At 41.0% G+C, this 16556-nt stretch overlaps 1 protein-coding gene and 1 long non-coding RNA gene across 2 annotated transcripts; one reads left to right on the forward strand and one right to left on the reverse strand.

The window, feature by feature from the left end:
• Window positions 1-1599: 1599 nt before the first annotated feature.
• Window positions 1600-2389, reverse strand: LOC106952440 (uncharacterized). The gene is made up of 2 exons (XR_001425989.1): window positions 2309-2389; window positions 1600-2195 (listed from the first exon to the last, which is right to left on the reverse strand). It is a non-coding gene; the product is annotated as an uncharacterized LOC106952440 (long non-coding RNA).
• Window positions 1804-11589, forward strand: alpk2 (alpha-kinase 2). Its single transcript, XM_015040538.1, has 10 exons — window positions 1804-3440; window positions 5381-6746; window positions 6840-6987; window positions 8437-8564; window positions 8659-8703; window positions 8816-9114; window positions 10252-10340; window positions 10430-10647; window positions 10728-10776; window positions 10853-11589. The coding sequence occupies exons 1-10, from the start codon at window positions 1815-1817 to the stop codon at window positions 11058-11060; spliced, it is 4176 nt and encodes a 1391-aa protein (XP_014896024.1). The 5' UTR covers window positions 1804-1814; the 3' UTR covers window positions 11061-11589.
• The last annotated feature ends 4967 nt before the right edge of the window (window positions 11590-16556 follow it).

Consider the following 16556-nt stretch of genomic DNA (forward strand, 5'->3'; position numbering starts at 1 on the left):
CTAAATTAAATAAAAAAATAATAATCCAACAGAAATTCTTGTTGTTAGGCAAATATAAATGCTCAAGCATGAAGGTTGTTCATCCCTCTTTGCTCTCAGCATGACAAGTAGTAAATAATATTAATTTTTTGAGATACGTCTTGCATTTTGGACAAGTTTGCGAATATTAGAATGGCCAAATGTTTTCTAATTTCAGTCTGAAATGCTTTCATATCTGCAGTTTGTACTCAGCTGTTGAGGTGTGTTTTTCTCAGCATAAACATCTGAAGCTGCAGCACTCAGTCAGGTGTCCTTTATGAGGCTGAAATGTGACAAATGCAGGTCTGGAGTGAAGTTGAGCTGGTATTTTTCCAGTTACTCTGCCGCCAGCTTCCATCTTATATGTCAGAGTGAATGTTTTGAAACCACTGACCCCACCGATGCTTCACATGTGACCCGCTAAAAAAAAACAGTTTCACACTTCATAAAATGTAATTTAAAAGCAAGATGAGGAGACTGACAAGACATTTAAACCCCCTGTAGCTTCAAGGACTCTCTGTGTCTGTGTTCATTTTTACATTGACCATCAAGAAAACAGGGGAAATAGTTTTCTTGATGTTAAAACCCCGGGGGGGGGGGGGGGGTGCATTTCATAATTAGTTTGGCAACAAGTCAGTGGGACCACTGACATCAGCATGCCAGAGAGGGAGAGAGTAAGTCAGATGACTTACTCTTTGTGGCTGAAACAAGCACTCTGCTGCTGCATGATTCACATTTTATTGAGCGTCAGTTTTCATCCCCTCAATTAAACTGGAATTATAATGCCGTCAGTTTTTCCTGTTTTGTAATCACGATGTATGACAGTAAGGAGGAATATTTGACCTATTTAAGATGAATTTTAGGATTTTCACAAACTTGATAAAGTTTTATTGGGATTTTTGGTGAGAGACCAACACAAAGCTTAGCATAATTTAAAAAAAAATAGTTTGAGGGGAAATGAAACTGCTCCATCTTCTTTGCAGATGAATCAAACTCAGTCTGTGAAAAAAAGCAATAAAAACAGGTTCTCAATTGGATTTGGTCTGAACTTTGACTGGACTTTTAACAAATGAACAGCCTTTCAGCTAAACCTTACTATTGTTGCTCTGTCTGCATGTTTTGATATCTTCACACAGTACCGATAGAAGCCTCTCACAAGTTTTCTTTCACCTTTCCTGTGTATCTATCTCAATTCATCTCCCAACAACTCTGACCAGGTTAACTCTCCCTACAGAAATAAAATCATGGCATTTATTTCAAACCTATCATCACAGCCCATCATCTCTAAAGCTGCAGATGGTGGGGCACAGGCAGCCCCCCTTGCCCGAACCCCTCACCCTCCTCTGCTTGTGTGCTGCTGCACAGGGTTTACACAGCCTCTCACCCAGTGACAGCTGTGATGAAGCCCAACCACACCCACCACCACCACCACTTGTATTTAAATATTTTATATTGAAAAGCACTTTTTTTTCCATTTCATTCAAATGTCTCATAATTTTAGTTAAAATGTGAATAAATGCAATGCCTTTTTTTTTTCTTAAAAAAAAGAAGGAAAAATAAAGGGAGCCTAACCCCAGTCTATTTTTAAGACATTTTCAGGTGGTTTATTATTCACAGATGACCAACGAGTTCTAATGATGATTGAATTTGTTTCTTTTCAGGCACTGAATCCCAGAATCAAAAGAGGGAATAGCAGAAAGAGACATCAGTAATTCATCCCTGGACACAGAGCCTGGTCCTAGAAATTGTGGAGTTCCAGTTTGACTGCTTGGGCCAGTGAATATCCCCAAGTCCTGATGGACCCCTTGCAACTTTCCACAAATGACCCTGAGTGGTCTGCAGAACCATTCACAGACAATCAAACTGGAGCACAGGTGCATGAACCAAACACAGAGACTCTACCTGTGCTGTCCATCCCAGATGAAAATGACACAATAAACATTTCCACCGACAAGAAACTACCTGACAGTGATAGTTTAAGCTATTCATCTTGCAGCATGTCTCTTTGCTTGGAGTCTTCACAAAAGTCTGCCTTCATTGGACCTTGTTGTATGGATCCATTGGAACCAGAAAGTGAAGCGATACCTCCTTTGCCTGATCCCTGCAGTGACTCTATTCCAGCCCTGTCCAGTACAACAGAGCTGTGTGTAGAACCAGAAACATCTCCCATGTGCTGCCTGAAGAACAAACTTAGTCCGACTGAATCCGAGAATTTAGACAGTGTTGAGGTTCCAGCACCTCTGTCAGATCTTTATATTTTTGAAAGCGACATGCGGGATTTCATCCTTACCAACACAACAAATCCTCATAGGACCACGCATCGCGAATACCAGTCAACATTGCAGTTGGGCGTCGGAAAGGCAGACCAAGACAGCGATGCGCATGTCCCAATGTGTTATTTAGAAGGCATTAAGACACAGTGTCAAAGTGGCTTTACAGAGGAACAAGTCTCAGAGAACAACATGTCAGAGGCGAGCCAGTGTGATGAGTTACAAGCACCTGCTGTGGATGCCTGGGAGGTGGACTGGGTGTCGGAAAGTGATGTGAGATTTGTGAAAGCAGAGGTCACGGCTTTGACCCTGCAAAGGCAGCACAGCGTCAGCCCCGCCGAGCTCTGGATGGACGCGTGCCAGTATCTGACAGGTGAGGATGCAGAAGACAAGGAGGTTGTGAATCATCAAGCGCTAAGCAACTCCTTACGAGGGTCAGATTACAGTCCTGGTGACAACAGGAGGGTTGGCTGGTCACCAGTGGAGAGGTGGTCGTCAGTAGACAGCTGGGCCAGTGCGCTCTCAGACTGGACTGGGGTCATTGAGGATCCGCCAGAAGAAATCACGGCCGCTTTTGCAGAAATAGGGGCTGAGATCGACGCTTTGACACAAGCGCTGCAGGAGGTGACCACTCACTTAGAGCCGGAGACTCTGCGAGACGATCTACGGCCGACAGAGGCGGAGGAAAGGCGGCAAGCTATGGGTGTGCAAGATCAGCCACTAAAGACCCCAGATATCCCAGAGAGTCTCATCCCTTCTGAACAAAGCTGTCTTTCTTTGTGCCTTGACGCTTCAAGACCTGAACTTTATGACAGAGGAGCCTCCCAGAGAGTTGAACCTCTGCGTACATGTGGAGGAGAACTAGAGGCAGAGGAGCTCCTGAGCAGCCAGGCAGAATCCTCCTCGTGCTCCGCTCTGCAAAACACACCGGCTGGATTGTTCTCTGTTGGAGCAGACTCAGATGCTGGAATGATTGAAGTCACGCTCAATGCTGGAACTGTGTCTTTGGGTTGTTTGGACCTCCCTTGGCTTGACAGATGTTCCAAGACCTTCGAACAAGATTTATTTTCAAGTGAAGAAAACCGTCCAATCGAGCTGAAAATAACAGAAGACGTGGATTTGAACACTCATAGAGACCTGGCGCTCCAGGAGGTAAGATATATTTTTAAATTTGTGGCATTACATGAGACAGACTTGTGCTCGGTTTGGTAAGAAAAGCTGTAAGGGTTGATCTGTGTCTGTTGGTCACACTTTCATGCATTCAGAGCATTGCTGACCTGTGTGAAAATGTGTTGGAGATGCTGGAAAGATTCAACCTTTACACCAGAGCAAACAGCAAATGGCTTTACATTGCTGGCCAATGAACAAACTAGTCGCACATTTTGGAAACAAAGCAAGAATGTTAAGAGACATTCCTGCCCATGTCCTTGTGATTGCTGCCATACCTTGAGCCAGCCAGTCACGTATTCACCCGCCACACACGAGGCTGAAGCCACCTGGGATTTGAACTTTTATCCTGCATTGTTTGGATTAACACTTTTGGCTTCTATCTCAAAAACCCAGCAGTCGAGGAGCGCTGCAGGATCAGCGGAGCCTGAGAAGAAGACCTCAGACGGATAGAAATGGCATCTAATAATAGCTGACAGTTCATTGATAATAGCCCACATCTGCGGTGTGTCAGGGTAGAGGGGTGAGAGGAGAGCACAGCTGAGGACTGAAACACGACTCTGCCCAGTTCCAGCTGTCCCTTACACCCTTAAACGCACTCGTTCGAACCACGTCTCAGTCAAAAAACACAAGATCCGGAGGCTCAGAGGTCCTCGGGAGGAGAAGGCTGGTTTTCATCCACTCGGAGCAAACCAGCAAGTCTAGGAGACGGCTGTGCAGCAGAGGGCATGAGTTGAACATCGGGCGGCACTTGGAAGAAACAAGGTTTAGTAAAGTTTTACTTTGTGGCTCTGTTGGAAGGTGAGTGTTTACCAGGAAACTCATTCTGGAAACAGGCAACTTAAGAAGCCGTCGCTGTGTTTTGTTTTCATTTACATGTGATAGACATAGCTGCATGCAAAGTATTGATACCCCTTGAACTTTGTAATGTGTTTTTTTCCGCAACTTTATTGTATTCTTCTGGTATTTTATGTGCAAACCAACACAAAGAATTGCAAAATTACAAAAATGAAGTTATACATTTTTTTTTTTTCAAAATGTTTTACAAACAAATGTCTGAAAAGGTGTGGGTGAATTTGTGTCCAGCTGTCTTTGAGCCAAGTCTTGTCTGGAATCCTCAATTGGATTTAGGTCCAGACTTGGACTGGACCATTCTAACACATAATCTGAACCATTCCACTGTAGCTGTGGTTGTATATTTAGAGTTGTTGTCCTGTTGAAAAATGAACCTCTCCCTTCGTATGAAGTCTTTTCCAGCCTCTAACAGATTTTCTTCCAGATTTACTCCGTGCTAACCATCAATCTAAAGAAAAACATCCCACTGCAAAATGTTATCATGACCTGAGTTCACTGGTATATTGAGGGTTATAATCAGCATTAGTATTCTGCTATGTATTGTGTTTTTGTTTTGCTTTTTCAAATAGGCTATAAAATGTCTGACGATACATGGATGGTTACAGATCCGGAAAAAAACAAAAAAGCAAGATTGTGAACTCTACAACCAAAACTAATTTTATAAAATGATTCCCTCAACTGAGCTTTAGATCTCCGCAGCTCCTCCAGAGTTATCATCTGCTTCTTGGCTGCCATTCTGATTAATGCTCTACTTGTGTGGCCTGTGAATTGGACGCACTGGAGTGAAGAGGGATGAATATTTATGCTTGTCAGAATTTTTTATTTTTGAAAAGCATGCATGATTTTTCATGTCTTCATATTTTTATCAAAATTATTACTATTACTAAAAGACTTTTATAAAATAAAGACAGCAATAAGAAGTTTGTAACACGACAAAATATTTCATTCGATTTGAATAATTTTGCGAGGCAGTGTACGGACAAATAAATGGCAATGCATTGATTTGTTGAATTTTTTTTATAAACTGAGATGATTTTTCTTGTCCTTCTTCTTGTCTATTTTATCATCAGGTTTTTGGAGATGTTCTGTGCAAGGGGTCTGTGACTGAGGAGCAGATTACAGGAGACAAGGGTCAAACAGATCTCAGTATCTTCTCTGCACACGAACCAGAGGCAGACATACCCACAAATGTCTCGTTTAACACTTTTCTAGACCCGGTTGGAGGAAGCCAGGTGGAGTCAGGTAGTCCTGAGCTTATTATGTGCTTAGCTCCCCTCAGTGGTAACTCTGCCCTCGACTGTCGGACAAGCAGCAGCTTGGAAGGAAGTCAAAGTTGCACAGAAACCTACCTGAGTGACAGCATCCGTTGTGGTCATGTGCGAGACTGCACACCCTTTCCGACCCTGGGTGGAACTACCGACAAACAATTTCTGGAAGGTCACGAGGAGCTAATTCATACAAAGCAGAATACAACAAACACTGATGAGAAATTCTCTCCCGATGAACTACAGGATCTGCAAGTTGAAGACACCGTGTGGCCTTTCCTTTCTGCGCCCGACGAGATCAGGGATTTCAGCACAGATCTAGAGAGGTTCACCGTTTTTCCCGGAGATTGTCTGTTCATATCAGAGAAGGATCATGTTGCGTGCATCACTTTAAACTTAAACGATCCATTTATCCCCTGGATCTCAGAACCTGTCTTCACAGCTGCTGAATCTGAGCAAACTCAGCTCAAAATGCCTCATAAAACCTCAAAGAACCCCTCAGACAGCAAAACGCGCTCCAAAAAGGACAAATCATCTGGTCATCATCATGGAACACAGGCTGCCAAAAAACCAGAGAGTACATCGCAGCACGTTTCCAAGCAGCAAGAAAGCCACCTAGCAACTGGGGAAAATCATGTTATTGAGAACATCGAAGCTGGGCTCGAAGCCAAGGAAGATAAACTTGTAATGGAGACCAGTGTGGGAACTGAGAAGGGCACGGGCAAGCCACATGGCAAGAAGAAAAAGAAACACGGTCATAAAACATCGGCTAAGCATGAAACAGAGGCATCAGTTGATGCGGAGCATGGGGCAAAACCAAAATCTGCAAAAGGAAAGGTGGACATGTTCGAGGGGATTAAAGCTGGGAAAGTTCAGCGGGATGAAAATCAGTCGGTTGTTGTTGAAGCAAAAACCCAGCAGCCAGAAGATAAGGCGCCTCAGAAAGCTCCCCATCTCTCTGGTCTTCAAGAGCTCACGAATGACGATGTTATTAAAAAGAGACGCGTGTCAGGGGATAAGTTTGGCAAGATTCTCAGTGTTTTGGAGTTCAAGCTGTCAAAGACTGACACTTCGTTAAAAGCAAAAGGGGAAGAGACGCAGGCAGAAATCACAGCTGTTCAGAAGAAAGCACATGGCGAGGGGGTCAAACAGAAGATCCCTCCAAAGGAAGGTGAGGGCCCTCATCAAGCACCGCGAAACAGAAGCTGTGTATTTCTGGGACAGGCTCTTCTATTTCGTTCTCATGTTGTTCTGATGTGTGCAGATCCGAAAGTGGTAGAGCCCATCCAGGTAGAGTCGGTGAGCGGAGACCCTCAGAGTATGTGTCTTTGGTGTCAGTTTGCTGGAGTGCACTCAGACTACACCGTGACCTGGAGCAGAGACGGCGCACCGCTGGCTCAGATTAACAGAAGGTATTTACTGTCATTGCTTTACATGGCTAAATTACCGAACCGGAGCTTCTTTTTTTTTTTTCCCCAGAACACAATTTAACACAAATCAGTCTGTCTCAGTGCCTTAAAGGTTTTGTCAGAGCGTCTCTTTGGATTCAGGTCTCCGGACCATTCAAACTGACGACAGTTTGAATGGCTGTGGCTGTATGTTTAGAGGTTGTTGACCTGCTGGAAGGTCAACCTGCACCGTTGACTCAACTTTTTTCAGCCTCTAACGAGGTTTCCTTTCAGTGTTGTTCTGCATTTAGCTTCATCCGCCTTCACATATACTTAGACCAGCTTCCCTGTCCCTGCTAAACAAAACCAATCCCATAGCATGACTTTAACAACACCGTGTTTCACTATAGCACCCTGTGTCATATGAATGACTTTTCTGCAAGCTGGGACTGGTATTTCCTCTAGAGTTACCGTAGACTACTTCCCAAGCCTGCCATTTTAAGATGGCCAATTACCTTTACACTGCTGGATTTGTGCTGTATTATTTTACACCCAAGATGATTAAACATCACTCTACAAGATGTTCAAAACTTGGAATGTTGTTTTATAACTTAAGTCTGCTTTAAATTTCCCTACAACTTTATCCCTGGTTACCCTACCCTGCAGTCTTTCTTGGTTTTCGTGATGATGTTTCTTCAATAATGTTCTCTTACAAACTCCTGAGGCCTTCACAGAGCAACTGTATCTTCATTTGATATTAAATTACTCTCAGACAGACTCTCTTTACCAATTAGGTGACTTCTGAAGGCACTCTGGATCTTATTTGGGGGCCTCAGAGTAAAGTGGATGCAATTAGCACACCTTTTGGTTCAGATTCATGTCTGAACTATGTGTCATTCCACTGTACAATTATGTGCTACTTTGTTCTGATCTGTCACTCAGAGTCCCAATAAAACATGTCAACGTTTGTGGTTGTAATGGGACAAAATGTATTAAAAAAATAAGTTCAAATGGTAATAAATATTTTTGCACTGCACTGTATCTATTACGGCTTCTTTGCCACTCCCCATTCCAGTGCATAGAGTTACATTTCCTTTAAATGTTCCTTGACCGTTTTGGTGCAGTGGTGCAAATGGCTCAGGTTCAGGAACAGTAACTGATCTCTATGCAAGGATTAGCATGCTCCCAGGATAGCAGAAAAGGCTACTGGAAGGAAATAAGAAAAAAAACAAAAAAACATCTGAATACGATGTTTTCAGCTCGAAACACAGTGACCTTTAGAAGTCTTTTTATTTTTTTCATAAAACCCAAAAACCTTCGAATCTTGATCTTATCCACGGCACACAAGCATGAAAAGATGTTGCTTCTTACTTTCAGACACTACTAGGTCTTTTGCCACGTAAATGATAGCTTACCATGTTTTATTTCCCATTACTAAATTGCTTAAGTAATAATAAACGTGTGTCTCTGAAGTGCAGGAGACGAGAGCAGAGTGTCAGTGATCATCGCCAACGCTTCCCACAAAGATCTGGGCAAGTACGAGTGTCAGCTCAGCTGCTCCCATGGCTCTGTCTACCTAGACTACGTGCTCACATATGAAGGTGCAAAAAAAAAAAAAACCGTAATCAAAAAATGCGTGATCCAAGAAAAATAAGCACATTAAGTTAATCTGTTTCTGTTCTCGCTGTGTTTTAGTTTTAAGTGAGATTGTGATACCTGCATCCCCAAAGATCATTTCAAGTGAGTACCGATTAAAGGCTACTTTGAATAATTCAGTTACATTTTTTTTGTAATAAATAAAGAACGAAAAGAAAGGGGAAAAAAATACAAAGTATGTATGTTTCTCTCTCAGCTATGCCTGAAGAGTTGTGCAGTGAAGAGGAGGATGCCCACTGTTCGAGGCTCTTGTTTAAAGATGATTTCCTGTCGGATCAGTACTTTGGAGAGAACCACCCCATCAGCATACTCACAGAAAAAGTTCACTTTGGCGAGGGCATGCATCGGCGGGCCTTCCGGACGAAGCTGAAGGCGGGTCAGATTCCCCTGCTAGTACCGGGACACTCCTGCGTGCTCAAGGTGCACAACGCTATCAGCTACGGGACCAACAACAACGACGACCTGCTTCAGAAGAATTTCCATTTGGCTGTAGAGGTAAAGAAAAACACTGGTTTTATTGGAAATGGAAAATGCATCATTGTGACATTAATGCAGGAATAGAAGCAGGTAATTTTATGTAGTTATAAACTTTTACAGGACTCATATTCCTAAATTCAAAATATTTTCCTTTCTCATTTTTGTTGTTTTTAAGCCAGTCTGTAAATGATTTGGCTGGATTATTTAAGTCATTTTCCATTTAGAAGACCCCCCTTTTTTTTTTTTTTTTTTTATTTACTTTCTGGACGATGTTGACATTTTACTTCAATATTTTTACATCAAGTTCTTTATTCATGATCATCTGGTTTGTAAAGTGTATCAGTCTCTATTGCAGCAAAAAAAAAAACTCAAAAACATGATGCTTCCTACTTTGCATGTTACAGTTGAAATAGTTTTCTCAGGTTGCCATGCCTCCCTGTGTCACAAATGGTGTGACAAAAAAATGGTGTGACAATAGTGTTTACGGTTACAACAACACACGTCTCTAAATTATGAGATCTTTATATGGGTTCAAGTCCAGCTCCCTCCCACATACCAATCTGTATTTGAATGTAGCATGAGATTAAAATCAGTAGAATTTGAAAACCTCAAATGTACGTGCAGATGCAACATGAGTCAAAATAAAATTTGGCTTATTTTATTGTAGCGTCTTGGACAATAATAAACTTTTCAGCAAAATGAAGAAAAATCTTAAAACTGGAACTAGAAAAGTTACTTGTTAAAATGAGCAAATAAATATCTAGTTATGTAAAAATAAATTATTACCAACATTTTAAAACACATGGAAATAAACAAGTATTTTAATTGAAATAAAATTAAAAAAAAGAGTGTGCAAGGTTGGTAGCTAAATGAAATCTAAAATAATTTTCTGAAAAAACTTGAACAAGAAAACATTTTAATTTTATTTTGCAGATGTTTTTTTTTTCTTAATATGAATAACTTGATTAAATTAGATCTTTGTTATTCTGACTTGTATTTTCTGCTATCAATGTTTATTTTTATACTCATATATTTTATATTTGCTTGATTTATTTATGTTTTTTTACTTTTTCTTTTTGGCAAAAAGTAATATTTTCTGTAAACGTTTGCCCTTTGTCGGTGGAGATGTTACAGAAAGCGTTGCTTGTTCTGCAGGAGTGTCAGGTCCAGAACACAGCGAGGGAGTACATTAAGGCCTACACGTCAGCAGCTCAGTCTGTCGAAACCTTTGGAGACGTCCCAGAGTGAGTGACGTGCTCGCCGGTCTGTATCTTCTCCACGGCATCCGTTATCTGTACAGACTGACGTTGCCCTGCTGAATTTCCTCCACCAGGATCATTCCCATCTACCTTGTCCACCGTCCATCCAATGACATCCCCTACGCAACGCTGGAAGAGGAGCTCATCGGAGACTTTGTCAAGTACTCTGTGAAGGACGGCAAAGAGATCAACGTGATGAGACGGGACTCGGAGGCGGGGCAGAAGTGCTGCGCTTTCCAACACTGGGTCTACCATAACACAGAGGGCAATCTGCTGGTTACCGACATGCAAGGTTAGGGGAGCAAGTACTGCGGCGAACTGTGCAATAAATCACAATGTGTGAGTGCTGACATCCATCTGATTTATTCTCAGGAGTGGGCATGAAGCTTACTGATGTGGGGATAGCAACTTGCAAGAAAGGGTGAGTTTTTCCCTTCCCTTAAAATAAGCATTAAAAATAGTCTATGCCAGTGACTCAACAAGATATCTCTTTACAGGTATAAGGGATTCAAAGGAAATTGTGCCACCTCCTTTATTGACCAGTTTAAAGCTCTGCATCAGTGCAACAAGTATTGTGAGATCCTGGGACTCAAATCTCTCCAGCCTAAGCCCAAAAAGGTCTCGGCTGCTCCAAAACCCAAACCCCCACCTCCTGCCATCCCTAAAAAGAAGACATTTGGGCCAACAGTGAAGAACAAGTCATAGCATCAGGAGAACGTTGAGCAAACAGTCTCTGACCCCGCTTGGACTTTGTACTTCAGAGCCTCTGGCACAGAAATCAGTTTGCTGGTCGTTGCAAGATGCCGAAGCACTAAGGAGATGTTTCACTCTGAAATAAGAGACTCTCGTGCAGCCAGCACCTGTTGTCTGATCTGAACAGTTGTATTTATTTCTGTGACAATTTCTACCTGTAGCCTAGAGTTTTTATTGCTCAAGTCTGTGAAAACCTGACATATTTAGATAATACTTAACCAGCTATAAACTGTCATGTCTTAGAGTGCTTGGTTGGATCATTTTCTTCATAAATAGTTTATTCTATTTTTTTAATCATGATCTCAAACTTTGAATAATTTGGAGAAAAAAAACTGTATGTTACTAGACAGTATGGGTGGTTGCTTTGAATTTCTTTGGATTGTCTGGTGGTAAAGCTGAAATTGATTTACTTGGACGAAAAGCTTGGGACTTTTCCTTTGTGTACATATTAAAGCTCATGGGATATATAGATTTAATAAGACTTATGAGTGTTTACATTATTTTAGTAATTGATCCATGGAAGGGCAATTTAAAATATTCAGTTTGGTTTTAAGGAGATGATTAGTGCATGGGATACAAAAGCTGATATATGATGATGTAAAATCACTGTTGAGTATTTTTACAGTTCATAATGGATATAAAAAGTGTACACGTATTTTTGTAATGTAAATAATAGGTCATAGTAAACAATTTTAAAACATTTTTCTTGCTTAAAGTGATGTGTGCTATCAATTATTCCACTGGAAAACCAATCTGGTTGCAATCCGTTTACATTTTCTCTCAGGATCAGCTTGGAGCATCCACTTTATTATTTTATCCAAAATCACAAGATGCTGAACAGAACAAGTAAAACTAATACAAGTACTGCTTACATATCAAAAATGTTTGAATTAATCAAGAGCAGAAATCGTATTCGTAATCGTGCATGTGAACTGTGGCTTCACATGCAAAAAAAATAAATAAAAAAATAATGACATAAAAATAAATACATAAATAGAAATGAACTAGGGTCACTTCAAGGGTATCACGTTTCAACCCATTTTCTGTCTATTTCCGACCCTGCGGCGGTGCAACATGTCCCGCGCTGTCACCACCTGACACACGGCCACACATTAAGAATGGAAAGTACAGAAGCTGAAGAGCGCAAAACATTTGGGACAAAATAAATCAACTGCACAAACCCCGACTTGAAAGCGAGTGCACTGAGGCCCTTTCCGCACTGTAGCTATTTAGTGTGATAATGGCGTTTGATAGAGAGGAAACAAACACCATTGTCACACTCCACAGCTCTGGAGGACAAACTTTGCTGCAGGTGCGCAGATGGAGATTGTCGGAGGGGAGAGAGGGCTAAGGGGGTGGTGGGGGGTGGACGACCTGGAAGAACAAAAGGAAAATTTGGAGTTTAGTTTGTGGAGTGAATGAGTAGAAGCAGAACGGTATCTAGAGAACATAAATTTTTTCTGAAAAGTGTATCAGTCCTAATTTTAAGAAACTGGGGTAAAAAAAAAAAAAACAACACAGAGAGCGACACAGGAAACACGTTTCTACTTTTAGCAGGCTTATCCAAAGTGTCCAAAGTCCAACCGAGTGTCTTCTGTTACTGATTGTGGGGATGACTGCAGCTGTGTGAGCTTGTGAATGTGCGCAGGAGTAGAGAATGTGGCTGATCAGAGAAGAGGAAAAGGTTTCCTAAAATATAAACTTTAAATGAGAGCTGGTCCAGGAAGATGGCACATGGGCACGGAAATTCACTCAATACAACAGCCAAACAGATTTGACAAACTTTCATATTTTGTGATATTCTCCTGTTATTATTTTTTTAAAAGAACATCCAAATAAATGTGTAAGTTTAACACATGGTGTTAACCTACCTTGTGTTTCGATGCCTTCTATCGAGATATTCATTAATGTGCTGCAGCGGGCGTCCGGCTGCCCTCTGCTCTCGGCTCCTTGTATCTTTGTAAATTTAAGTCCAGTAGTGCTGCCGAGTTCACGAGGGTGACTACGTGGTTGCATTTGGGTTAAGAGCCGTCCCATCCAAGTCTTTATGTAGACAGAGCAGAGTTTGGACAAACAGCCAGTTGCACATTAGTGATAAGCTACGGGGGAAGTATTGATCGACCCTGACCAGAGGCAGAGGGTGAAGGGTGGAGGAGGGAGACGAGGGGGGAACCAAAACGCTACGCCGCTCAAGGGCCTCAGTTTCCACCGTGCGCTGAAATCAACAAACCGACACGAGCAATGTGGGTTGGTAAAGATCCTTCAAGAAGAGTAAATGCATTGTGAAACATGCAGCCACCAAGCTGCTAACAGGCAGAGCATCGGATTAGATGCATGTTTGCTGGGTGAGGGGAAAATGTTAAAGCCAGAATGTGTCAGTGTTTAAATCCCGATAGCAGGAAGTGAACAGCGTGAAGAAGCGTCACGGACAGCGTTTGTGATTTTTTTTTCTTCTTTTTTTTTTTTTTTTTTACATTTTATCACGTCACTACCACAAACTTTAAGGTGGTATATTGGAAACCTATATGTGAGCAACAAACACAAAGCAGCACTGTAAAGTAAAAGGTAACAGATAAATAGTTGTAATATTTCTTATATTTTATCCCATTTATCAATCTGGAAAGTGTGGCACGAATTTGTATTGAGCTCCCTTTACTATCAGGGCCTTAAATGAAACGTAGTGGAACCAGGTGTCGGGATGTGTAATTTAACGTCATTATGAATATTGGTGAACAAAAAGCAACATGAAGGTAAAGGAACAAGGCAGACAAGTAAGGGAGAGAACGTTTTGGAAAAGTAGGTTTGCAATATAAAAAAAAAACAAAGCGCACTGTTCAATCCATCATCTGAAAATGGGGAAACTCTAAATCAGGGGTCACCAGCTCCAGTCCTCAAGGGCTACAATCCTGCAACTTTTAGATTCACCTCTGCTCCAAAATGTCTGAATTCCCTCACCAGCATTTATTCCTCTCTGCAATAGGCTGGGAACAAGCAGTTTATTTGATCCAGGTGTGTTTGAGCAGAGACGCATCTAAAAGTTACAGGATGGTAGCCCTCGAGGACTGGAGTTGGTGACCTCTGGTCTAAATCTATTAAAACATGGTGGTCCACCTAAACTGGCAGGCCGAGCAATAACAGCATTAATCAGAGCTGCAAAGGTCCAAAGGTCTGAATCTGTTGTGCATCACCCTCACTATCAGCGTGGCAACATCAATGGAGCTGAACAACCATCAAAGAAAACTTGTCAAGGCTCTGATAAAGAGTCATCTTTTAGGAGGTCAAAAAGTTGAATACAGTGGAATAGATGAAAGCATTAATGTAGTAGAATGGCCCAGTCAAATCCCAGACCTGATTTTAATAACCAGTGGAGACCTGGGAAATTCAGAGTCCTAGACAATTTAGTTTGAGTTTGAAGTGTTTAGCAAAGAACAGGCAAAAACTGTTAAAAGTTAGAACATATAGAAAATTAACAACTGTATATATATAGTCCAACTTTAAGAATTGTTTATGAACATGCTTTTCATTCATTTCTGCACTTTTCTCTCTGTTAAGGCTACATTTTGTTTTCAATTTTAGACATCAATCTAAGCTAATATACTTTTAGCTGTAACATTAAATTATGCAACTCAAACTTCAACAAACATTTTAACCACACTGTTAATTCAGCCTTTTCTCTAAACATTAAACTGAACACTTGAAATCCTGTGGCATTTAGCGTTAAAAGTAACTTTTATAATTTCAAAGTAAGTAAGTAACTTTGATACTCTATGAAATACATGTTACTTCTAGTAACCAAACAGGCCCAAACCATGATGCTGCCACCACCATGCTTCACAGTTGGTTGTGATCTTAGGTTTGACTCTCCCAAACTTACTTCCAAACATAATGATTGTCTGGCCATAAAATCTTCATCCAGAAATTGTTTAATTGACCTTATGAGACGTTGCAAATGAAAAACATCATCATTATTAAGATTATCAGCTAATTTGAGCTTCAGTTCACCATATGACAGCCATGAAGCAGGATCCACCCATTTATAAGGAAGTGAATTTCATTTAACAAAAAGTATTTTAGCCCTTTGTTTTAAGAAGTTGAAATGTTTCAGGTCTAAGGAGAAGTTGGCGCTTGATTTGTTTGTGACCAGATGGAGGGTATAGGAGTGCTTGATAAAATGTCCCCGGAGAGGCCGGGTGGCTTTTATTTGCTCGTCCTTGGAGCTGATAACTCTCAGATTGCCTGTGTGAATGAACTGAGGTCCCTTCACCACACCGATCCACGTGCAAGTGCATGCAGATTGCAAAGAGCGACGGCGAGGCCTGCAGGTCGGACTGTCCACAGACGGCGGGGACAAAAGGCTCTGAAAGCGTCTCTTGGAGTAATTCCACTCGCCTGGCGACTCCAGTTTAAACGGTTTGTTCTCCATTTGTGGATAGTCGCTCTTTGTCAGGCCCAGAAAGCTTAGAAATGGCTTTGTAACCCTTTCCAGATTGAAAAATATCAAGTACTTTTAATAATAAAACAAATGTGCAGCTCTTTGTATATGCATACACAGGAATGTATTAGGTTAAAAAAACCCATCTAGAGTGTGAAATGTGTTAGTATCACTGGCAGCAAAATAGTCTTAGGAGCATGATGCTGCCACCACCACCATGCTTCACTTATAAACAGTGTTCTTTGGTTTGAAAGCCTCACTTTAACTCCTTCAAACAAACTTATTGCCTCTGAGCAGAGGCTAATAAAGTATCCAAAAATTGTACTCAAGAGTAGAAATACTTCATAAGTATTCAAGTAAAAGTCTCCAATTTTCAGTGGTCAGCACAAGAACAATGATCCCAAACACATCAAACCTGGTTTGGGAGTAGACAAAGCAAGCAAGCATGAAGAATGATTAAAAATCAAGAAAGAATTAAAAGTTCTTGTCCAAGAAAGAGGATACTGAAGTTAATTAATTAAACAAGACAGTATAAGAAGTGTCATTTTTATTTAAAGTTAAATGAACCAGAGTTGCAGAAAGTAGTGGAATCATCAACAAAAATTATATTTCTCAGCATCCATTTAAAAAAAGAAAAGAAAAGAAAACCTGATTTAAAAAAAAAGAAAAAAACAAACAAAAACGAGTCAGTCAGAATTGAGATCACTGGGGTAAGAAACGTACAAGAGGAAAATATCAAGAAACAGCTCAAAACAGGATATGAACTTAAGAAAATGAAGTGTCTTGTTCACTTCCGTTTCTACCGTAGCAGCAGCCCAGATTTACAGAGTATTTATATTGCACCAGGAAGTGCTCAGAAAGGAAAGAACCACATTCAAGTAAATGAAAAAAAAAAGACATAAATCAGGCGACATGACCTCAGAGTGATCTATAAAGTGCCCTTTAGGTTTAGTTGTGTTAGAAAAAACAGAGACAAGGAAGAAAATATTAAAAAAAAAAGAGAGAGAGAAACATTT

The sequence above is a fragment of the Poecilia latipinna genome, unplaced genomic scaffold (genome assembly GCF_001443285.1).
Source record: "Poecilia latipinna isolate Pla-1442-1.1 unplaced genomic scaffold, P_latipinna-1.0 Scaffold515, whole genome shotgun sequence".
Taxonomy (NCBI): domain Eukaryota; kingdom Metazoa; phylum Chordata; class Actinopteri; order Cyprinodontiformes; family Poeciliidae; genus Poecilia; species Poecilia latipinna.